At 27.6% G+C, this 17,108-nt stretch overlaps 1 protein-coding gene across 1 annotated transcript in view; it reads right to left on the bottom strand.

Moving 5' to 3' along the window:
* LOC149061794 (cytokine receptor-like) overlaps positions 1-17,108 on the bottom strand; it is a 34,765-nt gene that overhangs the window by 16,603 nt on the left and 1,054 nt on the right. The window contains exons 3-4 of the mRNA XM_089217803.1: positions 5,967-6,137; positions 5,008-5,451 (exon numbers count right to left, since the gene is read on the bottom strand). Coding sequence (XP_089073929.1) covers positions 5,008-5,451; positions 5,967-6,117 — 595 coding nt within the window. The 5' untranslated portion in view covers positions 6,118-6,137. The remainder of the gene's footprint in view (positions 1-5,007; positions 5,452-5,966; positions 6,138-17,108) is intronic.

Here is a 17,108-nt window from a genome sequence, read left to right as displayed (position 1 = left end):
GGTACAATTATGAGGATTACCATTTGGAGTTAAAGCAGAAACTTCAACTGTCGCATCAAATAGCCAGGGATCGTCTGTTGGAACAAAAACAAAAGACGAAAGAGTATTATGACCAAAAGCAAAATCAAATCACTGTACATGTAGGTGATCGTGTACTGCTCAAGAATAGTGCAAGAAAAGGGAAACTCAGCCCCAAGTGGTTGGGACCTTACGAAGTAATCGAGCTTAGAGCCAACGAAAATGTAACCTTACAAAAAGAACGTAAAAGGGTGACAGTACACAAAAATCTTATTCGTGTTTTTGCGGACTGAACATTGTGAATAGCATGATAAATCTGGGAATGTAAATACTAACATAATCTTAAGTGAAAAAAAAAAAATTTCATTTTCAGCTTAACTACAATTAAGGATCAAAGCACTGTATATAAGCTTTATTGGGAACTAGAATTAAGTATGAAAAGAAAACGTAAATCTTGTTTCAGAATTTTATCTCAATCAATCATAATCACCTCTGATGCCTTAGAACATAAAGCGGAATATCCTTTAGTGTCATCCACGTATGCCTATAACATTACGTCATACCACGATCATCAGGGCTTATATTTCGAGCACCATGGGTCAATGAAGATGTCATATCTCAATTGGGACTTAGTAGCATACATCGACCTAGCAGATCCGGGTTATAAATACCAGGATATAATGTCGCTGTATGAAGCTACCGCAAAAATTTGCGGACAAATGACAGAGCGGTTCGGAAGTACGGAAATATCAAATGCATGCGAACAATTCGTGCAGGTATTTTCAAGAGCAACATTGCCCTACCTGTATGAAATCGAAACCAGTCATCGTAATATGCTGCTTTCCATTGGAGATAAATACACGGGGGAAGCTAGGATACGACGAGGATTGGTCCACACAGTACAACGGATGGCAAAAGTCTTGTATGGTATGTATTCAAATATTGACACCGATTTCATATTCAAACAAATAATAGCCCTCAGTTCAAGCAGAAATCAGAACATCACCCTAAGCTCGGAGAGGATAAGAATCATGCAGGTGGACACAGACAAACAGATAAAGAAGATCACAGAACATCAGGAAAAACTGGAGGAAAACCTTCAGTATTTACAAGAGCAAACTAGAGTAGTCATACAAAAGCTTGACAAAATAGAATTTAAAACAAGGCTACTAGAACAGGCGTTTCTTTTCGAAATTTTACTTAATCAGTATTCATACGAAACCCAAAATTTAATGGCCGTAATTAACTCAGCAATGAATGGCAAAATACATACAAGCGTGTTCTCATCGGAGAAATTTCTCATGGAATTGAGGGAAATTAAGATGAACTTACCGGTAGGAACAGCATTGCCACTAGAACTTAAAGCGGAATCTCTAACAGAATTTCTACCAATCTCTGACCTAACGATCCTTCATAGGGAACACTACTTGGTTTTTCTTATAGGAATACCTTTATCATCTGTTGAGGAATATACCGTGTATCACCCTATTTCACTACCCATCCAATATGGCGAAAATATCATAGCCCTTATTCCCCCTGAAGTCGACTACCTAGCATTAAGTAACGATAACGAAAACTTTATCTCATTAGGGGTAAGTCAATGGGAATCATGTAGTAAGTTAGAGTCATATACACTTTGTAAGGGTGAGCAACCGATCCATTACCGAACGGGATCCAACTTATGCGAGCTATCTCAATTAACTAAATTTAACACCCATTCGAAAGACTGTAGAGTCAAACTAGTCACATTAGAGACACCTATTTGGCACCGATTATCGAAAACAAACTCTTGGTTGTACTATACTCAACCAGATTTATGTACGATTAAGTGCACAGATCCTCCGCATACATTCAGAGTTGAGATCTCAGGTGTGGGTAGGTTGACCACCTCCTCATCTTGTGAAATTCATACAAAAAGTTCTGTACTCGTACCATTCTCTAAATCCAATAGAAACATTAAGCTTGATATAATACCGGAAGATCTTAAATACAATATAAAATCAATGTTAACAGAAACTTTTTGCTCAGTTTTGCCACAGAACCTCACTAATGTAAAAATATTTAAGGATCTTAATTCATTAGCTCATAGAGCAATGGAATCGAGTGAACTTAAGCCTAAACCCACAGAACCATTGTTTATTTTTAAAATAGAATTCCATATTATCATTCTTTATATATCCATAACCTTTTCTATATTATTTATAAGTGCAGTAGCTATAAGGTTTAAGAATAAAATCATAAAAATGTATAATCCGGAAATTGCGGACAACCTTTCAAATAACGATCAAGATAACCTTTAAGTTTGTGATTTAAAAAAAAAAAAAAAAAAAACCCTTTTTGTATCGCCTTTAAGTTACAAGTAAAATTAAGTTAGTTTAAGTATAAAAGACACCATGTGGCGGTATTGTAACTAGGTGTACCCGTAGTTTAAGAAATTTGTAAAAGTAGTAAATTAGGTCGCAGGGACTGCTCCAGTTTAACGCTGGGGGTATGTTGTATATGCATGCCTGTGTGTATGTATATAGGTATGTATGTATGTACTACGTATATATTTATATATATATAACGCTCAAATGTGTTGACTCAAGATAAAATGACTGTGTGACCGATTCGGTTCTCACGATGGTCTACGTGACCAAAAAGGCTGGGTCAGCACATACTGAAGGCCTCGGACGGACCGTTGCAACGCGCCCCGTCTGTTGGTGGTGAGTCGAGTCTGGTCAAAAGAGTGAGTGACACCCGCGTTACTCGGCAGAGCATCTTATAATTTGTATAGCAGAACCTCGTATAATTTCAATCAGATCCTCTCGTAATATTAGTATTTTAATATTCATTTCTTTAGTGTGTAATTCATTTAAATATCCAGTTCTTTAGTGTTTAAGTCATATCAATATTGATTTATTCAGTGTTAAGTTCATAAATCAGTAATTATAATATAATAAATATACCTATAACCAACACCTGTGTTACTTCATTTGACACTAACAACTAAGATAGACCTCACACGACGGTACACCACACTTCATAAGCTTAAAATCCTAGTAAATATAATAATAATAATATTAAGTCAAATTTAATTAATTAATTTAGTGAATTATTTACATATCGTTATATTTAAATACATTTTTAGTTTACTAAATAACACAATTTGAATGTTATTGAATTGTCTTTATAATTTAATGAGTTATAGATTGTATTATGTAGTTATATTTTTCCAAAATTGTCTTCTATTCTGAGGAATAATTTGATTTAAATTCGAAAGAATATATTCACGTTTTTCCTTTGGTATTCCACAATTTTCAGTATGTGAAGGCGTTAGAGACATTCCTTTTTGGTTCATATATTTTTTTTTGTACAAAATCCAATGTTGGATATTTTTCGTCATTAAACTGACTTTTAGTAAGCAACACATATTTTACACGTACAGCTTTAATCGATACGATATCTCTGACAAAACTCTATTTCCATTGAAAAATCAGAATAAATCATTTTTTTTTTTTAAGTTAACATTTCCTTTATTGGCTGCCCCTACATCTTAAGAAAAATCTTTGAAATCGTAGGTTTTCTTTTGACGTTTCAACAAAGAGAGTTTAACTTGATGGTGGAAACTATAGGCTTACATAAATGTATGTCCAGCTTCAAAATAATTTCTTGGGCACAAATATCATCTAAGTTGACTGTGTATACTAAAAATGATAATAAACGCCAGTTCTTATTTTGACTGCTGCAGTTATCCAGCCAAATTGTCAACTTTTTGGCATCGCAATATTGCAAGAAAAACGAATAAAACGTGATGACAAAGTATTCTTCTTTACACTCACTAACACTTTCATGCCATACGAGTACACATGCAAATGTGGAAAATAACTAGCAACTATTCTTTTATTAAATAATAAAACTTTTTTAAATGTATCAACACATGGCAACATGATCACTTTTTGCAGAACATAAATAGATTTTGCATCAAATTCCTTTTTCGCGTGCTCTTGATACAGAGCTCTTGCAACATCAGCTTTTTTTATATATACAGAGTAAATTTGGCAAATTTCACAATCATCATCTAAATTATCTTTTGCGTGTTCATGAATTTTTATACCTTCACATATCTCACACTCTTCACTCTTCGCGTCCGAGTACAGTAAACGATTTTAGCGAATACTCGGTAAATATAAAATGTGTGTGGTGTACGACACCAAATTTCCAAATATTATCAGTAATTTAAAATTAAATTTTAAGATACGGCTTATAATGAGACCAGTTTCCTAAACAACAAGGCCGTAGATTATGAGGAAGTGCTCTACGTAAAAACGCCGTATTTGAAATAATACACACACCAATCTTCCTCGGCAAACTGTGATTACAGCGTTTTTACTAAACTCCGATTATATTTAATGACCATTGCGGCAGCAATCTTATTTGCTTATAAACACACATTTCTGAATAAATAATCATATTTACGGCATTTTTATTTAAGAAAAGCGTGTAAAATTATAACATTAAACGTAATACAGTAAAATCTCGTTCTGTTTTCGATTTACAGTATTTTTTCTTAGGATGGCAGTATAATTATAGTATGTTATATTATATTGTTATTATTTTAATAATTAAATACATGGTTTGAAGAGTAAATTAATTTTATATTAGTTTATTTCTTTGTGTTTAATATACGATTAGTACCTATGATATAATTATAAAATTATAAATATTTAAATATCTTTAAATCATATTTTATTGAAGCTATTCTCTTGCTTTTAAAAATTTAAATGTTTTTATGTTTGTATAGTGTATACGCAAAAATCAGTTGAAAAAATGATTCAATTTTCAACTTTGAAGGAAGTTTCTGTTTGAAAATTTGTTCTAAATGTTACTTTTGTGAGATGAATATTGAGAATAGTCAATACCTATTTAATGTTTTAAAAATAAAACTAAGCAAAAAAAAAAAATATATTATCTGTAGGACGTAGGTTATAATAATTGCAGTTAACTTACATCCAACAAAAACATTGTTAAGACACACCCCGATACAGTCATCATGTGAAGCATGTGTTTTACTTGGATGAGATCCAACAACATTTATATTGCTATTTTTCAGAGCATTATTGATTGAAGTACCAGACGATTTGGATAATTCAGCACATTGGTTGTTTTTATCCAAACATATCATGCATGTATAAACATCGGAACCTGCTGGAGGATTAGGTACGCGCAATTGTGCTGCCGTCGAGTTAATGATTGACACATATTGATTGGGCACACGTTCTTCGTTGTTATAGAACCTGATTCTTTGGCTCAGAGGTATTAATTTGTTTCCATCGGCAACATTATCTCTAAGAACTTTCTGCAATAGTTCGTGGTTAGGATTTAAAACGCATGCAATTTCCAACGGAGTACCGCTGTTGTACTCGATGAAAATTTCACCACTCGGAGTTGTTCCTAAAATTGAAAAAAAATTAAATAATAATTGATTTGAATTGCAATTTGCTTAAAAACTGTGATGCAGATAGTTTAATGAAAAACAAATTTATTTTTAGAAACCAATGTAAAAACACTGACTGAAGTAGATTAAAATGTTCCTGTTACATGTTTTTCATGCATAATAATGATAAGGAATTGTTGAACATAATTAAATCAAAAATAATAAACTAATAATAATTTGTTATGCTTAAAACATTTCCTAGTTCAAGTAATTAACAACTAATTTATTAAATTGTATAAAATTAGTATTTAAAAACAGCTTTTGATATACAATTCTTTGGTTCAATCTATGAATAATCAGTTTTATAATATATTGAAAGTTAATTAATTTATGAATAAAAACATTTAAATGATCATTTAGTTTTTTCTTAGTATATATAATTAGTTAATAATATATGGTTCTTCAATTTACAATACGATTGAATTGAATGTAACTTAAAAGTTAAAATCGATTCATGTTCTTAATTTCTTACCTCCGGGTGAATATATGCCGGGGCCACAAGTAATTGATGAGTTTGAAAATCCAACTAGTATAAGTAATATCAACAATTCTTCAATCCAATTCTGTCCCGATGTAAACAGTCTATGTTTGAAAGATCCAGTTTTATACTTACGGGGTATCATTGTACCTATAAGCAAATTATCTGTAACAAAAAAATAAAAATTATTGAATTTCTGATCAGTGTCGCAACTACCGGGTGTGCAAGGCGTGCATTGCACATCGGCCCCCAAGGCCCCAAGCCCTTATATGCCCCACATCACCTTATAACATGCCAAACTGTTAACTTGTTAAAATGTTAGAAATGTTCAAAGCTAAACTTAATACACTAATACTAGTTCTAATAAGTGTCCTATACCTTCTACAGAATAATAATAATAAAAATAATAATGCGGGTCCTTGTCCGTGGTCTGCGTTATCAGGCGACTAACCACTCAACCAATGTGAGCTCATTTAATCGTATATAAAAATGGATCATTCCAATGGGTTTTTAATTTGTATACGTACGATTTCGGGACAACGGGCAAAATGGTAATAACTATTAAGTAATCACGATATCTGTTGAAGTGAAAACATACATTTGTCATTTAATTGTTTTTCATTATTTGTCTGTATGATCTATAAGTGGTTTTACTTGTAAAATTTATATTTACTGTAATATAGTAGTATAGTACACTAAACTGTACCTACAGTACTCTAAAGTGTACCTTGTAAGAGTTTTAAGTTTTAACCGTCTAACAAATAACTGTTTTATTATGAAAGTGATTTTGAGTGATTTTTGTTTTGATTTTTTAATAGTATTTTAAATTTGTTAAAAATGTCAAAACGTATATATGTTAATGGCTGGGAAAAGCACAAAAAAAAAATGAAACAACCGAAAGAAAAAGTAATGCAGCAAATGTTAAGAAATTGTGAATTTGTGAATTAAAAAATCAGGTAATTATTTGTAAATTATATCTATTAGATATATTAGTAAATAGAATTTAGTAAATTGTTAAGTGTTAAGTGAATCTAAAAAAATTTTCAAATTATATTAAAAAAAAACATATAATATATATTTATTGATTGTATTATTATAATTTTAAATTTAATTTTTAAAAAAAAAACAACATTAAATAACCAATAGGCTAACAAATAAGTTGTAAATTATAGGTATACTTATGTATTTCGGTTTATATTAATATATTAATACAACATAATTTATTAAATAAAAAAAAATAATTGAAAATGATCCACTAAATTAAATTATAAAAGAGAATGATAGTTCAGAAGGTACGTTTATTGATTACCTGTATATTTATAAATAAAAATGTTAAAAAATATAACAATAAATATTGCACAAATAAGTTGTAAATTATAGGTACTTCAATATTTCATTATATATTTCAGATTTTGGTGGCCTAAATTTAACTTTGAAGTATACAACTAATCGTGGACATTTTGAAAGTGAAGTATGCACATAATTAAAAAGAGTATTTTGTTATTCGGACCATGCAAACCATCAATCAAAAAATTTCCTAGGAACCATGTTAATAGATGTTTTTCTACTGATTATTACTATAACAACTAAAACAGGTATCAAAATTCCACGACAATGGTTATGTTATTCTTTAATATTAGATAAAGTATATTCTGAGTTTTGTTGGCTTTTTGGTAACCGGCAAACGAGCATTTTAAATATGAATGGATTTCTGGCGTTGACAACGGGCAACATTTATCACAACAAATTTCTAAACATGAAAATTCTATTCAACATATTATAAAAACAACAACAATTTCGAAGATATTGGGAAAAAAATAAAACATTAGATACAGATTTAGAGAAACAGATATCTGAAGAAGAAGAGTATTGGAGGAATGTTCTTCGTCGAGTTATTCATGTTATTTTGACACTTACATCTGGTAATACTGCTCTCCGAAGAAACAAAGGGAAGAAAGGTAATCTTCAAGAAATTGAAGATAACTTTATGCATACTATTATATTACTTGCAAAATTTGATCCTTTTATTCATAATTTATTAAATGATTCAAAAAAACATATAAAATACTCAAACTTGAAAATTCAAGACGAGCTTATAGAACTATACATGCTTGTTCATCACCAAGAGCTAAGAATTTGGCGTTTTATATAATTGATTAGGATTTATCAACAAGTTTTCCTGTTGTTTTAGCTGCATGTCTTATATTTTTAACCATTCCTGTTACGGTAACATCGACAAAAAGGAGTTTTTCTAAGCTTAAATTAACTAAAAATTATTTGCTCAATTCCATAGGCCAAGAACGACTCAGTGGAGTTTCCATACTAAACATAGAAAGGAGAAGAACTTCAGATATAGATATAAAGAAAATCATTGAGAACTATGCATATGCAAAAGCGAGAAAAAAACAATTCTGTTAGATACTTTAGTTTCAAATGTGTTAAAATTATACTATAATTTTATAAATGTTCTATGTTTATAACCATTATAAATGTACTTATAATTATACAACATTAAACAACCATTATCTGTATAATTTAATAATTTCCATAATATTCCTTATAATATTAACCTTTCATAATATAAACACCGGCTATCATATTTTATTAACAATAGGTAAATTAATTTTGAAAAAATATTTAGGCCCCCAAATTAAGATTTGCACACCAGCCCCGTAATTTGTAGTTGCGGCACTGCTTCTAATACAAATTATGTGAAATGTTTTCATGCTAGGGTGATAAAATAGTGCAGACTGATATTGAATTATCTAGCTTACTAATTATTTACTTATACTAGAAACGAAATATAAAAAAACTCTATAAACGTTAATTATTATACTTACTCTAAACAACTTAATAATTTTTTACACTAGATATTTATTTAATGTTATCCACGCAGATTTACACAAGATAATAAAAATAAACCAGGACCTCGCACTGCTGCATTGGTCATTTGGTAGATCATTGTAAATTGTGATGCATATGTTAAACTTGAGTTCAACAACATATCGTAAATCTATATTCATACAAAAAACGATTCTAAACACAGAAACGACATATCAACTTCTATAAGTACCTAATGATATTTAATATTAATTTATATGAGTATAAGTTATAACCATAAATCTCAGTGAGTTAACATTAATGGCCTGTCCATTCATAATTATTGATCTCGAAGAGATTTTCAATGTCGTGTTTTAAAAATCAATGGGCATTTATATTATCTAGACACTGGACTATTAAGTATATAAATAGGAGATGTTTTTGACTTTGTTAGAGATAATCTCTAAATTTTAAATTTAATTATCTTTTCATAAATGACAATATAGTAAAAATAGTATTGGTATATTGATATTTATTGTTAATTTGGCGGTTGTGGACAGAAGGCTATGAGTTCACGACTACAAGATAACCTTTTCAATCAAGATTCTTATTTCTTTCAACTTATCAACTCTGCAGAGCATCAAACTTATGAATGTACTATATTGTATTATATGCGAGTAATCTTATATTTAAAATTATAAGATTTATAACTGTTGGTTCGTTGTATAACGTGTTAAATTTAATAATTATTTTTTTATATTCAATATATTAATTATATTCTTAATTCATCGTATACAATGAAAGGTATCCGGCGTAACTTGAAAAAAAAACAAAAGTGAAAGAAAAAATAGAAGATTAAAAATATCACTTGTGAAAATACACAAAGACATTTATGTATAATGATCCATTATTATATATATATATATTTTTTTATAAAGGGATTATCTTCCGGAATCACAGATTGAGAAACGCGGTGCTAGACTCATTAGTGTCAGACATTTTACGACGTCTGATAACGTGACCATCGAGTGTATAGTATACTAATATTAGAATAATTAATATTTGCGTTGAATTATGGTATTTTTAATATTTAATTCATGAGTATGAAAATAAAATAATTAAACAGAAAAAATACGTACAAATGCGAATTTTTAAATGTACGTAAATCTTTATAAAAGTATCAAAAAACACAACACCTTAGAATATAATATATTTAATAATAGCGATATGAATAAAAATGAATTACAATTGGTTTTCATAACAATATTGGTTAAGTTCACTTTTATTTTTTTCTACTATTTACTCATTCACTATTTTGTTTTTGTTTAATAACCCAGAATCGAATAAAATTCATATACTTATATCACACGTTATATGATATGGATTATAGCCTATAGGTCCTTCATATTGTATATTTTAAACAAATAATGCATTAATAAATTCAGTCATATATTAGTGCAGTCTAAAACATATGGATGGTTTTAACAATTTTATTAATTTAAGACCAGACTTAAGAGGATTAGGAGGAATAGATAGGATAATATAATACCCACGAATAGTAGTCGAGTGTGGTAATGACAGTCAACAGATATAATAATCATAATTTGTTTTAACTTTATTTCCTGTACAACGATTTTATTGTCTATACATCTATAATAGGTACATAATGAAGTAGAATTCCAATATTGCCCACTAAAGTAATTTAATGTTTTTATATCTCTTACAGTAAAATTTTAGCTCTCAATTTTAGTTATACAACTATTTCGCTGTGGAATTTTTATGATTAAAACGTAATAATTAATAAATAATATATTTTCATCGTTATTGGTGCCTGCATGTCTTCGTGTTACGTCGTTTGTCAAATATAAATGGGCATGCACAATAAATACTAAATAGTAATAATAATTATTATGTATTATAGCTGTGCGGTTTATGAAGTGTTGTTAATTGCAATGTAGGTATACCTATGTAAATGCATAAGTTATACATAAAAGTGTGTACATTTTGAATGCTTTTATTTATATATGTTTTAGTGTGTATTTAATACCAAGATGGATTTTAATTTGCATATGATGATTGTTTATTATAATAACGTCGTGATATCGTCAATATTCAGTGATTTATGATCGATACAATTTTTATATTTATTTTATTATAATAATTGTGAAATGACGAATTGTAATTCCATTATTCCATATTATAATTTATAATAAATAAGATTGAATATCTTAAACACATCAAATATATAAGTAAACTGTGACCTATTTTTATAAAATTATATGATATAAGATTAAGATTAGTTCCGAATTGCATTTAGATTTGATTGAAATGTATTTTTTGTATACATAAAAAGTATTTGAGTATCTAGGTACGCTAGGTAGTTCTTAAAATTACATTCATGAAGATTATATATTTCTAGCTTATAACATCTAAAAATGTATATACAGCCATTCCAATTGTATGTACTTATGTATATTGTTAGTATTTAGCTTAGAAATTGAATAAAATAATAATATAAACTTAAAGGTTGATAATTTTCAATATTACATTTTTAGGTGAGTTATGTAAAATATTGATGTTTACAAATATTAAATGTTCATACCTCATCCATTTCGCTGTAGGTAATAAAGAACAAGGGTGACACAGTTTCCTAGACATTCAAATTATATCAGTTGGTGTAACAATAAGCGATTTCAATTTATTTCTCTATTATACTTTTAAGTTCATGTAAAAAATGTTTGTCATCAAGAGTCAAGACCAATGACATTATAGTATATTTTGTATAATATGTTACAATTCACTATTAATATAGGATTAACAACTATAATTGGGCCATACAACCATGATAACAGATTTATTGGAAACAAAATTCCTTCTGCTAATTGTTGTCGAAAAAAAATAATATTGAGTTTTGGTTATTACAAAAATACCTAATTGCCTTATATTAATAGTTTATATAATGGTTGTTTAAAAAACTTATTCCAACGTTCTAAAAAAGTATACGTTCCAGATTATTTTTATAGACAGTAAATAATTACTTATTAATCTGTATCAGTGTATCAAAATCAAAATGTAAATTTTATTTAAACTGAATAGATATTAAAAACCAACTAATAATGAGGAATTCTGTTTTTTTGTTTTTATTAAATAATAATATTTATGAATATCAAATTTTCGTGCATACCTTAAAAATTTTAATGTAGTAAAAACCAATAAGAGAACACAAATTCTTAGGTAGGTACCTTTAAAATACATCTACCTAGGTTATATTATGATATAAAGCCAACAATACGACATTTAAAATGGCAAACAAAAATTGGTTAAATTTTGTGCGATGGAAACGACACATGTGGACGTGACATTATCAAGTAGATTAGCCAACATTTTTTATATTTGTCTTTTGAATATACTTTAAGAAAATTTAGTTGAATAGTTTTATACTATTAATAACGTTTTAATGTATTTTATAGGTCTAAAAATAGAAATCTCAACAAACTCAAAAAAAAATAAAAAAATATTGTACTATTGTCTATTGTTCCTTACTACCTAATTACAACTAATCAATGTTAAACCGAATATAATTTCGTGAAAAAAAGTATTAGTTAGTACGAAGTGAGTTACAATATTAATAATATTTATGGAAATAAAACATTACTTTCTAGTTTGCTAGTTATTTCATATTTGCCCTTCATTTGTGAGTTTTATATTTGTTTCAGATTTATTTTATGTAAAAATGCATAATTTTGTTTCATGTGATATTTCAATTCAAAAAATGTTAAAATATGACTAACTCTTAAATACATTCTGTATTGGTTATTTCAATTGCATATTTTGATTGTTCAGTGTGATATAGGTACAGTCGGCAGTCGCGTAGACTGATCATTTTTATTGCTGTATTTTTTTTCATTTAAACAAAACATTTGAAATGAGTGAATACAGTTGTATAACATAATTTAGTTTAAACACTATTTTAATAGCCTATATAATAAAAAATGTTACTAAATCGATATTTGTATGAATACATTTAGTTGGTTGTAATTAAAATTACAAAATTATTATACGTGGTTTTAATACCTTAATGCATGAACGTATTCACACCATTGTTTACAATTTCGTGGTACATTGACTATAATAACCATAATATAGATATAAATAACATATCAGGTATATTATGATACGTACCAAAATAATATGCTATATTTATGGCTGAAATTATTTCAACAAACCTAAAAGAAAAGCTAATAACCAGTGCCGTAACTAGGCATTGGCAAGGTGGGCGGTGGCCAAGGGCGCAATTTAAAATGATCGCGCTAGGGGCGCAATTTTTATTTCATATAAATACTAAAAATTCATTATTAATTTATAACATTGGTTGCCAAGGGCGCACATAAAGCTAGTTACGGCACTGCTAATAACTAATAATGATATTGATATATAATATACTTAAATGATGTGTGTAAAATGTAAATCGTACTAAATCGTTTTTCGTATGCAATGATTTTTCATTGGTTAGGTCATTCAACAAATTAAATAACAGAGCGAATTATATCAGGTACTTATTTATAAATTTTCGAATAAATATGATGATTAATAAATCCATATATCATTAATCAGACGAAATTAATTTTAATTCAATGATTTCTTTGTTATGGATTTTAAAAGTAAATAACTAAAAGTGGTAACTACTTATAATAAGTGGAGCAAAGAACCAATTGAAATACAATTACTAACTTTTATTTCACACCTTCAAACACTGTATTATGTATGTTTAATTCACAGTCACTTATATCGTGTACAGAGCGGCAAGGTTATAAAATATAATAAATATGTGCCACAAGAAAATTAAAGTCTCAGTATATGAGGTATAGTCGTATAGATTGTGAATTTTATGGGGGCTTGTTTATGAACTAGTTATATTTGAATAAATATAATTAAATGTTAAAAATACATTTTTAATTTGTTTTTTGATAATTATAGTACGATAAGGGTTTGTAATGAAATAAAAAACAAAAGCGGGTAAGTCGTGGATGTCGCTCTGCTATACAGTAGGTTACTGTAATGGATGGGATTAAATTTGAATGCAATGATAGGTATCATTGTATACGAAAAACGATTCTGAACGGAGATGATTTGTCAGTCTAGGATATATTATATTTAAATATTGTCATATATTCTATTTTGAAATAAATATTTTATTTTTCAATTAAGTCGCATTTTGCATAAGGCATAGTTAATCAATTAGTGTAGTTATCATGTAGTTATCATAATTCATAATACCTTATATTATCATAGATATACGAATACCTGGTTTGAGGATAAATCGTTATCATTACGCGATTTCATAAATCATTTAAAACTCAAACGCTCAAAACATTTTTCCTATAATGACACTTCAAATTTTCTCTATAGCTATTTGAAGCAAAACTTGGTGTTAAATTTTATAACCTTAGATATAAATACAAACAATATTATTAATTTTGAACTAAAAAATAATTTGCAAATATTCATGATTTTGACGAATTTTTGTCAATATTGGAAATTCAAATGCTAATAAAAATTTAATTTGAATTTCCGGTGGACATTTTTTTTGTGATAAAGATTGAAAAACTTGTAAGGAGCCTTGTATTAAATTTTCAAATCTTATGTATAAAAGGAAAATTTTTTATGAATTTCTAGAATAAAATAATTTACGAATTTTCGTGATTTTTACGTATGTTGTCAAAATTAAAATTTGAATGCATGTAAAAAAAAAATGTAGATATATATTTCTTTTATTTTTCAATTGCTATTGCAAAACTATATTATGAGCTTTGTATTAAATTCTCAAATCTTAGAATTAAAAAGAAAAACTTTTATGAATTTTGATCTAAGATAATTTGAACATTGCCGTAATTTATATGTATTTAGTCAAAATTTGAACTGTAAATGCTTATAAAAAAAATGTGTGACTATATATTTCTTTTATTTTTCAAATGATATTGTAAAACTATTTTAGGAGCCTTGTATTAAATTCTCAAATCATAGAATTAAAAAAAAAAACTTTTATGAATTTTGATCTAAGATCTAAGAGTGTAGACCATTTCGGCATTCAGTTACGGTTAGGTTAGGTTAGTCAGTCTAGGGTTTTTAAACCATATTCATTATAATATTATAATTTAAAAAAAAAAATTAGGTATCTATAAAATAAATTCCAAATCAATTAAATTAGATTCATTATAAATGTAGCCGACTCACTCAGTCATTCACAGTATATATTAAAATAAGTTAACGACAATAACTATTAACATTAGAATATAAGGTACCTATACTCTAGACAATATAATTAGCTACCAACAAATATTATATTTAAATTACAACAATATAACTAAGATTATTATTCTTGTTAAATTAATATAATGTAATTTCATTCAAATTTGAACTTAAAATAACTATAAAAAAACTGTTTGTATAGTTTTTAGATTTTTTGTGTGTCAGAATTACCTACTTGCGTGAAACCTTATTTTAAATTTTCAATCCTTATTTATATACAGGTAAAACGTTTTAAACATTTTTAATAATTAAATAATTTGAAAATTTTCTATTAAATAAATTTTGTCGAAATTTTAACTTTAAACGGCTATATAAAAAAAAAATGTGCCTATGTATTTTTAATATTTTCCAACTTCTATTATATCAACTTTTAGAAAATTTTGTAATACATTTTCAAGTTTTTTTAACCCAATGAATAAAATTTGATCGACATTTATAGAATAAAAAACATAAGAAAACGAAAAATTTCAAATAGCTAAACATAACTTAAAAATTGTTGAAATGTTTTGAAAATGTTATGAAGTACAGGAATTGATAAAATAAAAATATGGTTTAAATTTAAAGTTTATTGAGATATTTGTTTTTGATTAACAACAAAATATAAGAATATTAATACAAGAGAAATTGAGAGAATGTCCAATGTTGGAATTCAAATTAAATTTAACTTTCCGGTAGACATTTTTTATTTGATAAAAGTAGGTAAACTTAATATGAACTATGAAGAATCTCGTATTGAATTTTAAAATTAGATTTTTTTTTAAACTAGAAAATTGTACAATCTGTAGAATAATTATTTACAATAAGCACAAATGATTTAAGAATTTGATAGAAGAGATAAAATAATAGAGATAAAGTAACAAACAATAAGTTAAATTACAATTACAATTATTTACATAAGTTCAGATAGACGACTTAACTGAAGAGGCCATCATTGATGGTACTTCATGACATGACATGTGGTGTAAACCAGATTTAAAAAGATAAATTTTTATGAATTTCTAACTCAATATTATTTGCACCTTTTCGTTATTTTTACGCTTTTTTACCCAACGAAATAAAATATGATTGACATTTTTAGAAAAAAAAATCGATTTACTTTCTACTATCAAAGTAATAAAAGTATACGATTTATGCTATCGAATATCATAATTAAACTTGATGATTTATGAATTTTTACTTAATTCATAAGGATATGATAGATGAAAAAAAACACACTCCATTGTAAAATCAATAAAATCATCGGTTCTTAAAATCATTGTAGCATAGATTTATTTGTATTTTTTTAATAATACTAAAAAGATACAGGCAGAAGTAATTGTGCATTGTGAAGTACGTAAACGTTACGCACAAGATAGTATTCGTAGCCCGTGAATACGTATAACAATAGAGAATATTCTCCTCGGATAAGAAGACAATATATGGAGCCCCGCAGACACATGAACACAAAACATTAATCTGGATAATAAATCGTCTTAGACACATAGTACTAACACCTTAACACATGATAAAAGCATTTGTAACGTATACAGGGATTTGGAAATATATACTCGCATTATATACGTAATTTTTTTTGGAATTATTTCTAGGGATAAAAAGGTCCATTTTGTGTGGTAACAATATTATCAGTAGGTGGTATACCACTACAGTTTATTGTACTGGCCAGACCATTTTTTTTATACGTATGTTAAAAATTAAATATGTGTCTACCTAAATACGAGAATAAAATACTCCACAAATTTATAAATAAATAAAAAATTAAACATAATTTTAGACTCATGTAGGTCATAAATCTCAAAGCTGAGAAATTTTTTGGGGAAATATAAAATAGGTTTTAAGCAATGTTTAAACAATAATACACTATTCCAAAATTGAAGATCGATTAAGTTTTGATAATATAATGTAAAAAAGTAACGAGTAAATTAATAAGTATATATTCTACTCAACTCTCAGATCTTCAAATTAAGTCATTTAAGTTAATGCAAGCTTAATTAATGATAGTAACATTGA

This window comes from Diuraphis noxia, unplaced genomic scaffold (assembly GCF_037042655.1).
Source record: "Diuraphis noxia isolate RWA-SAM2 unplaced genomic scaffold, SU_Dnox_SAM2 contig0001, whole genome shotgun sequence".
NCBI classification, from domain to species: Eukaryota; Metazoa; Arthropoda; class Insecta; order Hemiptera; family Aphididae; genus Diuraphis; species Diuraphis noxia.
The sequence above is the reverse complement of the archived record's forward strand: the minus strand, read 5'-3'. Positions and strand labels throughout refer to the sequence as shown.